A 12,102-nucleotide genomic window follows, 5' to 3' on the forward strand; every position below is an offset into this window, starting at 1 on the left:
GGAAGGTGCTTCCGTCACTTCCGTGGAGTCCGCCATCTTGTCAGCGGTTGGTGGAGGCTGCGGCTGGCTCAGGAGTCCGCGATCTGGTGTGGTGTGGCCCGGTTGTTCGTGCGCCCCGCCGGCCGCGTGCTGCCGCCCTGCCCCGGGCCTGAGCCGCTATGGCCAACAACAGCCCCGCCGTCGGCGCTGGGAACTGCCAGGGGCAGCAGGCGGCCCAGCACCAGCCTGGTGCCGTCCCACCGGCCCAGCAGCAGCTGCAGAGCGGAGCCCCCAAGCCGGCGGCCTCAGGCAAGCAGGGGAATGTGCTGCCACTGTGGGGCAACGAGAAGACTATGAACCTGAACCCGATGATCCTCACCAACATCCTCTCGTCGCCCTACTTCAAGGTGCAGCTCTATGAACTCAAGACTTACCACGAAGTGGTGGATGAGATCTACTTCAAGGTGAGCCTGCGGGCCGCGCCCCGGGCCCCCCGGGGCTGCGCTGGCACTTGGCCCGAGCCTCCTCGTGGTGGGGGTTTTTGAAAGGGGGAAGACTTTGGTTGCTGCTGGTTCTCTCTTTTGCTTTCCTGTCACTTATCATGCTGTGAGCGATGGGAGCAAATGTATTTTTTAGTGCTTGATTGGGGATTTAACGGTGCTGTTTTCCTTACACCACAAACGTGTTCCGCTTCGGATTTGAAATAATGGAGTTCCAGGTTATTAAGTGGGCAGCGTGAGCCGGAGCAGTGGGGATGAAATGGCCGTCTGAGGACCGCGCTCTCATTTGAAGGGAGAGGAGACCCGATCTGCATGTCACTTCACAGACGGGCACTGCGCGCAGCCCAGGAGCTGACGGCGCTGTGTAACTGCGCAGAAGTGATTTCAGCAGGAGTTTGCATGTGGCTTTCTTCCTCAGAGGTCAGGATCCACCCCTCGCACCCAGTCAAAAACCTGTTCAGTTTAGTGCTGCTTTTGGTGTTAAGTAGGCAGTGCTGGGAATATAACTGAACGGTATCAGTGCACCCATGTCTCCGTTCTTGTTTGTTAGCAGTACTGAATCAGTTTTGCAGCAAGGCTTCCACCAAGCCAGTCTCTCAGGTGGAGGTATGCATAATTAATGCTCATCAACACAGCGCCATCCTTTGTTCTGATAATGAGAGCAAAACTTATATAATTTAGAGCTGATGTCTTCAGTCAGCTGTGCTTTGGTGGTGATTGAGGTGTTTTTTTTTGTCGGGTGAATTGATTCTACTTGATGATGTTACTGTGTCAGAGGGTTTCAGTATACTTGGAAATAAAAATAAAAGGTAGCCTTTTTGTCTTATTTAAGCAGGGGAAATCTAGTTACTTAGGGCACTGTCATTAAAAGTAACTCCACAGAAGTGTTTTGAGATTTTTTGGCATTGTTCGCACATACTTATGAAGACAGTACTACTATTTTTCATCTTAACGGTAGCACTTCTCTCCTTGCCTCTGTCATTTGGAGTGGACTACTCAGTTCTCCTAATACTTAAAGTAACATCGATTGTTGACAAAGCTTCTTTTCAGTTAATTTACCACTTGCTGCATATTAGATAAATCTTTATTACTGTCAGAATTGAAAGCAGCAAAGTTTATTTTTGCAGTTGATGGCCAGTGCTGAAAATTTTTTAGAAGAAACCTATGTGATTTGTCTTCTTAGTATTGGTAGAGCTTAACTGCAGTAGGTCATATAGTTCATTTGCTTGTCTCAGTGTTTCATTCCTTAAGTGTCTTAAATTGTGTAAGAAATTTGATAAACCATTAACTATCTGCTTATTAATCCAATGTAAATAAAGATTGTTTACGCTAATTGACAGTTTATTCTGTGTTCTAAATAAAGAGAAAGCTCAGCTTCTTACTCAATAGGTGTGAGGGAGAAGATGACCTGATGGTTAAGGTACTTCACTGATGTTCAGATGATTTGAGTTCTGTTCATATTTCAAGATTTCTGAACAATTGCAGACTTTACCTCCTCCCCCTTCCCCCTCCCCTTGAATGAGCACCATGCGCACCGTAGCAGCTGTATTTTCAGGTGTATTTGTTTGGGAACCAAAATAAGTGCCTCATTAGAAAAAACTGAGAATGATGGGTGCTGGTTTATTGGGAGAGATGACCTTAAGTTACGCAGGCAGCTGGTGATAGGGACCATCTTTGAAGGTATGGATTCTGTCCAGGTATTTGAATATATTCACTTGTAGTTCTGGTCTTGTTTCAGTTTTCTTATCTGCAAAGTGGATGACTTTCTCTTCTTTATCCCCGATGTTAGCACCATGTGCATGCCTTTAACTTCATTTAATCTGTTTCTTCCAGCAAGTTAAGCATATACAGCAGTCTTTGTAGCATCGAAACTTTAAGTACTCCTGTGAAATGAGTATTGTTGTAAGGCCTTCTGGGTTTTTTCTTTGTTTGTTTTGTTTGTTTTAACCAGCATGTTTATTTTGATTGTGGCTAATAAGTAAAAAAATGAAAACTGCCATTGTGATAGTATTGTACTTGATCCTTCGACTAAAAAAAAAACTTTCTATTTCCTGTGAGAGGCAAAAGTGTAAAAAATGAGAAGGATGTGCAGTATTGTTTACAAAGTATTTGTGAACTTCTTGTATGATGCAAATAATACAGGAAGTCAAGTGGATTTTGATTTCCGCAGTACTGGCATCTCACAAAAAAAAAAAAAAGCACCCAAGAGAGTTCAGCAGCTCCAGCCGTTGGCATATCTCTGATTTCAGGTGATCGTGCACTTAGTTTTGTTTCAAGTATTGTTAAAGCGTTTTGAGTGTAAACTACAGGCCACAAAATCTTATCCCAGATCCATTGTAACACTACTGTATCGTTTTTGCTTGCTTTTTAAAGTTGATGTGTTGACGAAATGTACTTGCTTATTGAGTCAAATTTAACTTCTCTGCATTTCACAATTTCAAATATAGCTTGAACGCTTTCATAGTTCTTAAATCCCTTGTGATTTATTGTCAAATTTGTGGAATGGTGTTGGGTAACTGTGTTTGTGCACTTGCTTCTAAATGCATCTTAAAAGACTGGAATTAGGGAAGATTTATCCAATTAGTACTTAGAAACCATTTTATCCAAGAACATCACTGCAGTGTACAGAAAAAGACCCTTTTTCCACTACACACTACACTTGATTGACGTTTTAATTTTTGCCCTAATTTTAGGTGGTACTTAAATCTCTAGCTAAATTCATGGAATATGACTATGAGACTGTAGATTTTGACTTCTGTACGTGTCATCAGCAGGTGTTACTAAACTTGGTTAGGAGATAGTTTAAATGAAAGTAATAGTTTGGTTGCCATAGAAAATGGTAATGATGCAATTTAGTCATAAAGTACTTGAAAGTATGTGGATCATAGAATAAACATGGATGCTTGCTTTGGGGGTGTTTGGGGGTTTTATGTTTTGTTTGTTTGTTTTTAAAGTTAATTTGTCTAGCTATAATTTCTTAATGTGGTAATTAAAAAACCCAAATGTTTTGCTTTAATGACAAAGCAGTCTTGATCTTGAATTTTGCAGAAGACAAGCTATTTATGATTGATTAGGATATCTGTTGTTTACATTAGGTTTGTGTAAAACATTATGGAGGTTGAAACTGTAATTTTCTTTTTTTCCGCCAACTCTTTCAGGTTACACATGTTGAACCATGGGAAAAGGGGAGCCGAAAAACAGCAGGCCAGACAGGGATGTGTGGAGGGGTAAGTAGAAGTACGTGCCTCCTTACATTTTTCTGTCTGATAAACAAATTTCTCAGCATAGGCCAAAACTTGCTTGTATGTTGGCTCAGTCCGTAGATGTAACAATGTTTATTACAAAGAATTGATGTGTTCCCCATGCTTCCAGAGCTGTGGATGCAAGAAGTGTTACATTTTCCACACAGATCTATTTGCAGATTTAGATTTCATCCTATGTTAGTTATAGAATCATAGAATTCTGGGTTGGAAATGACCTTAAGGTCATCTACAAACGCCCCTGCCATGGGCAGGGACACTTTCTGCTAGACCAGGTTGCTGAAATCCCCCTCCAGCCTGGCCTTGAACACTGCCAGGGATGGAGCATTCACCACTTCCTTGGGCAAGCTGTTCCAGTGCCTCACCACCCTCACATGGAAGAACTTTTTCCTTATGTCTGACCTCATCTATAGTTCTCATATTCTTTTGCAGAGCTGGGGCAATGTCTTTGACTTTCAGCGTTGTCACCTAACTTTTTTCTTCCTAAAGGTGCGTGGTGTTGGAACTGGAGGAATTGTGTCTACTGCGTTTTGTCTGCTCTACAAATTATTTACACTGAAACTCACCCGTAAGCAAGTGATGGGCCTTATAACTCATACAGACTCCCCATATATTAGGGCTCTTGGATTTATGTATATTAGGTAAGTATCAATATAATAAAACTAATGATTAATTTAATACACAGAAAGCTGTATTAAGATTCTGCATTCTTTTTGTACTTAAAGGTACACACAGCCACCTACAGATCTATGGGACTGGTTTGAATCCTTTCTTGATGATGAAGAGGTATGTCGGCGAGGGTAATAATTCATTTTCTTTTGTTTCTTTTCATGTAACTGCTATAAATTTAAACATTCCTTGATAACGTTTTCTGTAGTTTGAATGTTGCAATGTTATGTTCTTGTTATTTAATTCATTAGTGCAAGAAGCAGGCCTGAGCTGGGACCTGGGTCATTAAGCTTAGGTTTCGAAGATTTAACAGAATTGTCTATTGCTTAGGATGTTTCTGTGTCAAATACTACAAAGCCACATGAAACAGGTTTATTAAACCAGACTACAGACAGCAGGCGCTGTGAGTGTAGCTTCCATGCAGTTTTTAGAAAAAGAAGGGTTTTTCAGCAAGGTATATTCATTCCTCAGAGTGCCAAATTTGTGTTTTGCATTAATGGCTGGAACAGGAGGAATTGGTGCTTAACATAGAAGAGTGGGAAGTACATAGTGGAAACCAAGACTGGCCTTGAAAAATCCACCAAAATCTCTATGGTGGTTGTTCATGTCCAGGATTTTTTCAGAGTAGAAACAACCAGCCTAATTACTGTGTAAGGTGGCATTGTTTCTAGTAATGTCTTTGTTAATGGGGCAAACCCCCAAAAGAAACAGTGAAGAGACCACATTATTATGTGGTCAGATAGGAGTATGCTGTTTGTACGATAGTTCTGATGTGTATTGTCTGCAGAAGCTGACTAGGAGCTGGTGGGTGAGGTTGCTCAGTCCATGAAGTTCAGTATACTCTTGCAATTTGTATGTATTGAGGAGGTTTTACATTGCATCCTAGATTTAAGAATGGCACAGGAAGGATCCCTTGCCCTCTTCAGTGTGACAGTAGGGATCTACTTCAAGAAATTTCAAATGTTGCAAATGATGTCCAAATGCTTATATTAAAAATAGTGTTAATGATACCTGTATCTGACTGCCATGCAGTGTATTTATTTTAAACAGCTTCTTTCATGCTAAGTATCAAAAACACTGCCAAAGGAAACAGCTGTTATTTCAGGTAAACTTATGTTATTGTATGTTTGTAACAAAAATCCAAGCAAATTGAAATCTCGATTGCATCACTGTGATATCCTCCTTCTCCCCCAGGTGGTGCTAGTTAACATGAGCTCTTCTCTGCAGTGTGGTAATTTATGAATAGAATTGGGGTGGCTTCATTTTCAGGGTCCCACAAACAGCTTGATACCCAGGACAAAAAAGTGATCACAAGCGTGATTCATTTTGCAGGTCTTAACTGGTTCGTTATTCACAGCAGTTCTTGTAGTTTATGCATTTCAGTTCTTGCAGATACTGGTGATCAGTATATGTTTTTTAAAACCTCCCAGTATATTTTTGGAATCAGTGTTTCTTTCCTTGCTGCTTTCAGTAGCTTTGTGGTATGTAGGGAAAAAGTGCTTGGGGCTGCTTGTAACCAATCCTCATCAAGCTCATTAGAATAAATCAAATATATTTATATATATGGAATTACTTAAACCTGCAGGACCTTTTTCCCCCTCCAGTTCTTAAGATATGTGGAAGCAGTTCATCTTTTGTCATGCTGCTGTGAAAATCTTCCAAGGATACAGAGTTAATTTTTAAAAATGCTTCTTATGTTTATTTTGCTTAACTGTACATACTCTCCAGGTGCTACGTTTAACTCCTTTTTTTCTTCTTTAGATCTCTGCAGCGATTATATTTGGAAAAACTGTATCTCTGAACACTTAAATGTGTGTGAGTGCAAGCAGTTTTACATTTAGATTTTCTCTTCCTGTTTAGATAACAAATCTCACTTTCCTTGTGTGCTTGCACTATAGGTTTGGGACTGACAATAGCTGACTAACATGTCCTGAGCTGTGAGAGGGCATAGCAAGAAGGCCTTCATGCGGTAATGACCCTTTTCAGAGACAATGGTCATCATGGATTATGCGTTTCCAATTATTTGTTCATTTATTTATTTTTTTACATGTTTCTAAATTAGAAACCTCACTGCTTCATGGCAGTTGGTTTGCTATTGCTTCCAATTCTGGTAGGATGCCATTTTGTACTAGAGGTTTTTCTGTGATCATTTTTAGATAGGCAGTTATGTAGTTCTTAAATGATTTAGGCCACAGGGTTGGGTATGATGGTATGCAGTTGTGCATCCACAAAATGGAGTATTAAATGTAGTTTGAGAGGACTTCTCATCTTTGTGGCATTCAGATAACATACAAGATCATACTGTATAGCCAGACTGTGTAAGGGGATTTTGCGTTAATCTCTTCCTCAGCAGTTCCGTACCATCCAGATGGCTGCAGGATTAGTATGTGCCTGCATGCATATATATTAAGTCCCATTCCCTTTCTGTAACATAGTGCCAAATTTGAAAGGTGCAGACTTTGAATTTTTCTGAGGAAATGTATTAGAATATGAGACAAGTAACTTTTCATAATCATGAGGCTTCAAGAGGGCAGTAGTGTAGCAGCATTTTTTTTTTTATTATTTTTTTTTTTTTTTTTTGGAAATTAGCACAGAGTATTTTTGACCATCAGGATATCTTTTTGCTTGTATTTTGTAGGACCTGGATGTGAAGGCAGGTGGGGGTTGTGTCATGACCATCGGAGAGATGCTTCGTTCCTTCCTCACTAAGCTTGAATGGTTTTCCACATTGTTTCCAAGAATTCCTGTGCCAGTCCAGAAAGCCATTGACCAGCAAATTAAAAGCAGACCTAGAAAAATCAAGAAAGAGTGCAAGGAGGGAATAGAAGAAATAGACCGGCATGTGGAACGTAGACGTTCAAGGTCATTTATGTGTTAAAAGAATGTCAAAAGTTTCATACTGAACCTAGTGGTTACCAGAAACATGTTGTCTTTTCAGTGGGATAGGCTTTAAGGCAAAAGACAAACAGTTTATGGATGCTAATGGATCAAAATAATCAGACAATATTTGGTATTTAAGATTAAATGAAGATTGTTCACATAAAGTATAGATAGGAAACTAAACAGGGTCCCTTAACTTCAGAAGGTGGTGTTTCATGTTTGATATCTCTTGTTTTAAAAGGTCTCCAAGACGATCCATCAGTCCCAGGAGGTCTCCCAGAAGATCCAGAAGCAGAAGTCATCATCGGGAAGGTCATGGATCATCTAGCTTTGATAGAGAACTAGAAAGAGAAAGAGAACGGCAGAGATTAGAACGTGAAGCTAAAGAGAGAGAAAAAGAAAGGCGGAGATCTCGCAGCACCGATCGCACACTGGAACGAAGGCGAAGCAGAAGCAGGGACAGATACAGAAGCCGTAGTCGAAGTCGTGACAGGAAAGGAGATAGAAGAGACAGGGACAGGGAGCGAGAGAAAGAGAATGAACGGAGCAGGAAAAAGGAGAGAGATTATGATAAAGAAAGGGGTAGTGAGAGGGAAAAAGATCGCTCTAGAGAAAGATCAAAAGAAAGGAAAAGTAAGAGTGATACAGAAGAGAGAAGACACAAAGATGACAAGGATGACAAGAAACACCGGGATGACAAGAGGGATTCCAAAAAAGAGAGAAAACATAGTAGAAGTCGAAGCAGGGAAAGAAAGCATAGGAGTAGGAGCCGAAGTAAGAACACAGGTAAGCGCAGCAGAAGCAGGAGCAAAGATAAAGCAAGTAAACATAAAAATGAAAGTAAAGAGAAGTCAAATAAACGAAGTAGAAGCAGAAGCAGAGGAAGAACAGATAGTGTTGACAAGTCCAGAAAACGAGACCAGAGTCCCAGCAAAGAAAAGTCTAGAAAGCGTAGCAGAAGCAAAGAACGTTCCCACAAACATGATCACAGTGACAGCAAGGACCATTCGGAAAAACATGACCGTCGAAGGAGCCAAAGTACGGAACGAGAGAGCCAAGAAAAACAACAGAAAAGCAAAGATGAGACTGTGTGAACTCTTTTCAGAAGTGGATCACATTGAATCCTATAAATGTTTGATTAAATCCTGCTTATTTTTTCTTAAAGTTGAGATTGTGCAGTAGTTGATGAGCACTCTTCTCCAACCTCCCTCTAGGCTGCAGATTGTCATTTCCTATTTTGGGTAGGGAAGTGCCTTTGTAAACCCATTCAATGCATTGACGGTTTCAAACCATTTGTTCAGTTTAATTCGTTATGCAGAGATTGTTCTTGAATTTTTATTGTTCAGATGTTTCTGAAATGTACAGTCTGTACATATGTCCTGAAAATGTTTTAATTCCTTTGGCATGGTTGCCATGTTGGTTAAATTTGTATGAGGCAATAAACTGCCACTAATTCTACTTTGATTTTGTAGACGTGGAATTATGGGTTGTATCCTGAAGTTAGCGTGGCTGTGCTTTACATAATACAGCTTTTAGGGATGGATCTTGAATGTGTATTATAGCTGAGATATTTATGTGCATACAGTGTACATTGAGGGCTGCAGATATAGAACTACCATGGATGTCCACTGTACCTGCTGTTTGGTTGTTTTTTTTTTTTTTTCTTTTTTTTTTTAAAGCTTTTAAAATGTATTATGTTGATTGCCACTGGTATTAAATTGAGAGTGGACTTTCAAGGAGATAGTGGTTTTGATGCAAGGATCTGGACGATGTTGGGGCTTGTTTAGTAATTCTTTAGAAAGGCTACCTCAAGCAGACACTAAAGGTTGGCAGATGAGTACCGTAGCCATCTATGCATTTTATTTGTTTAAAAAAAAAAATCCACGTAAGCTTCCATATTTTTTTTTAACACAGTTTATCCATTAGTGGTTTTCTTATGTTTTTCATCAGCAGCTGCACTTTGTCATTTATGATAATCCTGGGCTAATAAAGGCATTGAAGGTTGGAAGAGGGAAGTAGGAAGAAGAAAATTATCACAAAGGATATTAGTTTCAAGCTTCCAAAGCATTTTTGTAAGTGTAAACATTAAGAATGACCTGATAGTGTCCTTTTTTAAGTCATATTTTCTACAAATAGCAAGGGTTGCAGTTTGTGTTGAACATTTCATCTGGCAGATTTTTTTTTTAACAGATTGTTAGAAGCAAAAACCAAAATGCATTATAGAAAAAAAGTCATATCATTAAAGTCCAAGTCTATTTGATAGATTATTCTGATGACTTGTGTACTGAGTGAGGAGAACCGTCTGGAATAAACTCTCAATTAATTCGTTTGTATTGGGTGTCAGCTTTTCCCTGCATGTTCATTGCCAGCTGAAGAGTGTTTGGGTTCATCCACATTTTGTTTTCAGTCTTTGTGACACTTAGTACACAAAATCCCTTATTCATACGAAGTACCTTGTAGGAAGGTGTAGCAAAGAAAGAAATGCAGCAGCCCAGAAATAGGAAGAACATTAAGTGTGACTCATTCATGATCATAAAGTGACCTGAAGGTAGGAATAAATTGATATTTGTACCTTTTTCACTTCTGTGTGATGCAGATCATTTAGGCATGATATTTAAATATTAGGATTTTTTTTTTAAAACCTGTAGGAGAAAACAGGGCTTAAATTGCTAACTACATTTCATTCCATAGTATTCAAAAAAGCAGAAATAGCAAACTCAATTTTGTCTTCCTCCTGCTCTGTTTTCTGAGTTAGTCTTTTGTCACAGTCATCCTTAGCATTCAGTATCTAATACTGACATTCAGTTATCATCTGTTTATATTTTTGATACCTTGAAACAAATCTTACACTTAAGAAGTTCATTTCATTGTAGTGTGAAACTAAAATACTGAGCTGTCATCATGGGAGGAGAAAAACTGTATTGGCCATTTAAGAAATGCCCTGGCTAGCTGATGAGAGCTGTCCTTGAAGGCTGCCAGGGCAGTGCGTGATTTCTGGCAAAATAAGAAGTGTAATTTACCTCATTTGCCACTAGAGGCTTCTTTCGGCCTTGTTAATTTTCCCCTTCAGTTCAGAAATTTTTAAAACGAGTACTCCCTTGGGCAGAGGCTGCAAGGCCAGTGTTCTGTCAAGGGAAAATTGACTGTTGATTCCAGTTCTTTCTTCAGCATTCCTCCCCCTCTACCATGGTTGAGAAATACAGTGAAAGAACAGTTTATTTTCAAGCAAAATCCAGCTATTTAAGAAACAATCTTTGACCTGAAAGTGGAGAGTGCTCTCTTACTACAATTAAGATAGTGAACATTTTGATACAGCTTGTGCAAAGACTTATCTTCAACTGATATATTTACAACTGCAGAAGAAACTGAAGAAAAAACATTCTAAAAAGAAAATTGTAATCACAGTGTGTTTACTGAAGTTAAAAGTTTGTGGAATAAAGGAAAATAAGGAATATAGAGAAATACTCTAGTCAGTTTGAGCAGTTGCTGTGTCTTGTTCAAGAAAACAGCATCTTATCTGGCTTTATGGAGGATACTACTTAAGTTTAGCTGAAAAGTGAGTATGATTTTTACAAAACAAAATATATGCTACCTTCACGTTGTACAGAAAAAGATCTGGTTAAGGAGCCACAAAACCAGAGGCACCAGGCAGTTTTTCAACAGGAACTGGCACAGTCTGTGCTCACAAGTAGTAATTTTGGATGACAGTCTGAATGCTATCTTGAATGGCAGTTGACATCCAGAAGCCTTTATGTAAAAACTCTTTATATATTGGTATGAAACTCACTGGCTGTGTCTGAATAGAGAGAAAATACAATGCTCTTGAAATCACTACTGAAAATTACCATTATTTAACTGAGGTTGCACTGAGAGGTCTCTGTTTTGTCTTTATATCAAACTATATACTGCATGTTTGTAGAAAGCAATATACAAAGCAATAGATACAAAGAAGTGGATGTTTATACAAAGCAGTCTGAAATAGTATGCTGAACCATAGGCATTTCTGTATCATTGCAAAATACACTAATTCAGTTTAGAAGGGACTATGGGAAGTAGTTTTATCCAATCCCCCTGCTCAGCAGATGTAAGTAGATACACAATAACATGAAACATCAAACAATACAATTAAATTATTTTTTATTATGCTATGCTGCAGGCAATTCAGAAAGAGCTCTTGTGTACTGCAGTAACAAAAATAACTACAGAGGTGGTATTCCTTAACCACAAGTAATTTATGTTCAATATTCAGGATTTTCAGAGTAGAATTACCATATTGGTAAAGCAAGGCTCAAAAACCTCACTAGAAGAGAAAAAAGATAAAATGGTATATCCCACTTATATTAAGAAAACAAAGTAAAAAATATTTGGGGCAAAAAAGTACGCATCTTGAGACAAATTTATGGCAAGGCAGCAAATCTCAGATTTCAGAGACTCTTACGTTATGCAGTTATACAGCTCCTGAGCGTTATCTCTGCTGTCACAGTCCCAAGCATTTTCTTACTCAGCTATAGTCAGACACCCTCTTTTTTGGTAAAAATGGTAACATACACTCTATTTGACCATGTTTACAGAAAATTTTTCATGTCTTGTGATCTTGGAGCAAGCTATTGTACTATGGGTTGGTCTTTTTTCCTTTTAACATATTGTCTTTAGTAACAATCAAATAATTCTGTGCAGGAAATCCTTATGCAAGTCTAAGGGAGTTCCTCACCTAACAGTCAAGTAGAGAAGATATAGCACATGATTTATATCAGAAATAAATTTTACAACAATTATATATGTTCTAGCTAAGAGGGTTTTTATACTTACCAGGA

General features: G+C 38.9%; 1 protein-coding gene and 1 long non-coding RNA gene across 2 annotated transcripts; one reads left to right on the plus strand and one right to left on the minus strand.

The window, feature by feature from the left end:
• The first annotated feature begins 8 nt into the window (after positions 1 to 8).
• Positions 9 to 9,621, plus strand: PRPF38B (pre-mRNA processing factor 38B). The gene is made up of 6 exons (XM_061345985.1): positions 9 to 443; positions 3,638 to 3,706; positions 4,229 to 4,380; positions 4,465 to 4,525; positions 7,047 to 7,270; positions 7,530 to 9,621. Exons 1-6 carry the CDS (start codon positions 159 to 161, stop codon positions 8,380 to 8,382), a joined length of 1,644 nt encoding a protein of 547 aa, XP_061201969.1. The 5' UTR covers positions 9 to 158; the 3' UTR covers positions 8,383 to 9,621.
• Positions 7,352 to 10,674, minus strand: LOC133208252 (uncharacterized). Its single transcript, XR_009724303.1, has 2 exons — positions 10,309 to 10,674; positions 7,352 to 7,629 (listed from the first exon to the last, which is right to left on the minus strand). It is a non-coding gene; the product is annotated as an uncharacterized LOC133208252 (long non-coding RNA).
• Positions 10,675 to 12,102: the final 1,428 nt, after the last annotated feature.

Source organism: Neopsephotus bourkii, unplaced genomic scaffold (assembly GCF_033783945.1).
Source record: "Neopsephotus bourkii isolate Nb327-2 ecotype Australia unplaced genomic scaffold, CSIRO-AGI_Nbou_v1 NB_250, whole genome shotgun sequence".
NCBI lineage: Eukaryota > Metazoa > Chordata > Aves > Psittaciformes > Psittacidae > Neopsephotus > Neopsephotus bourkii.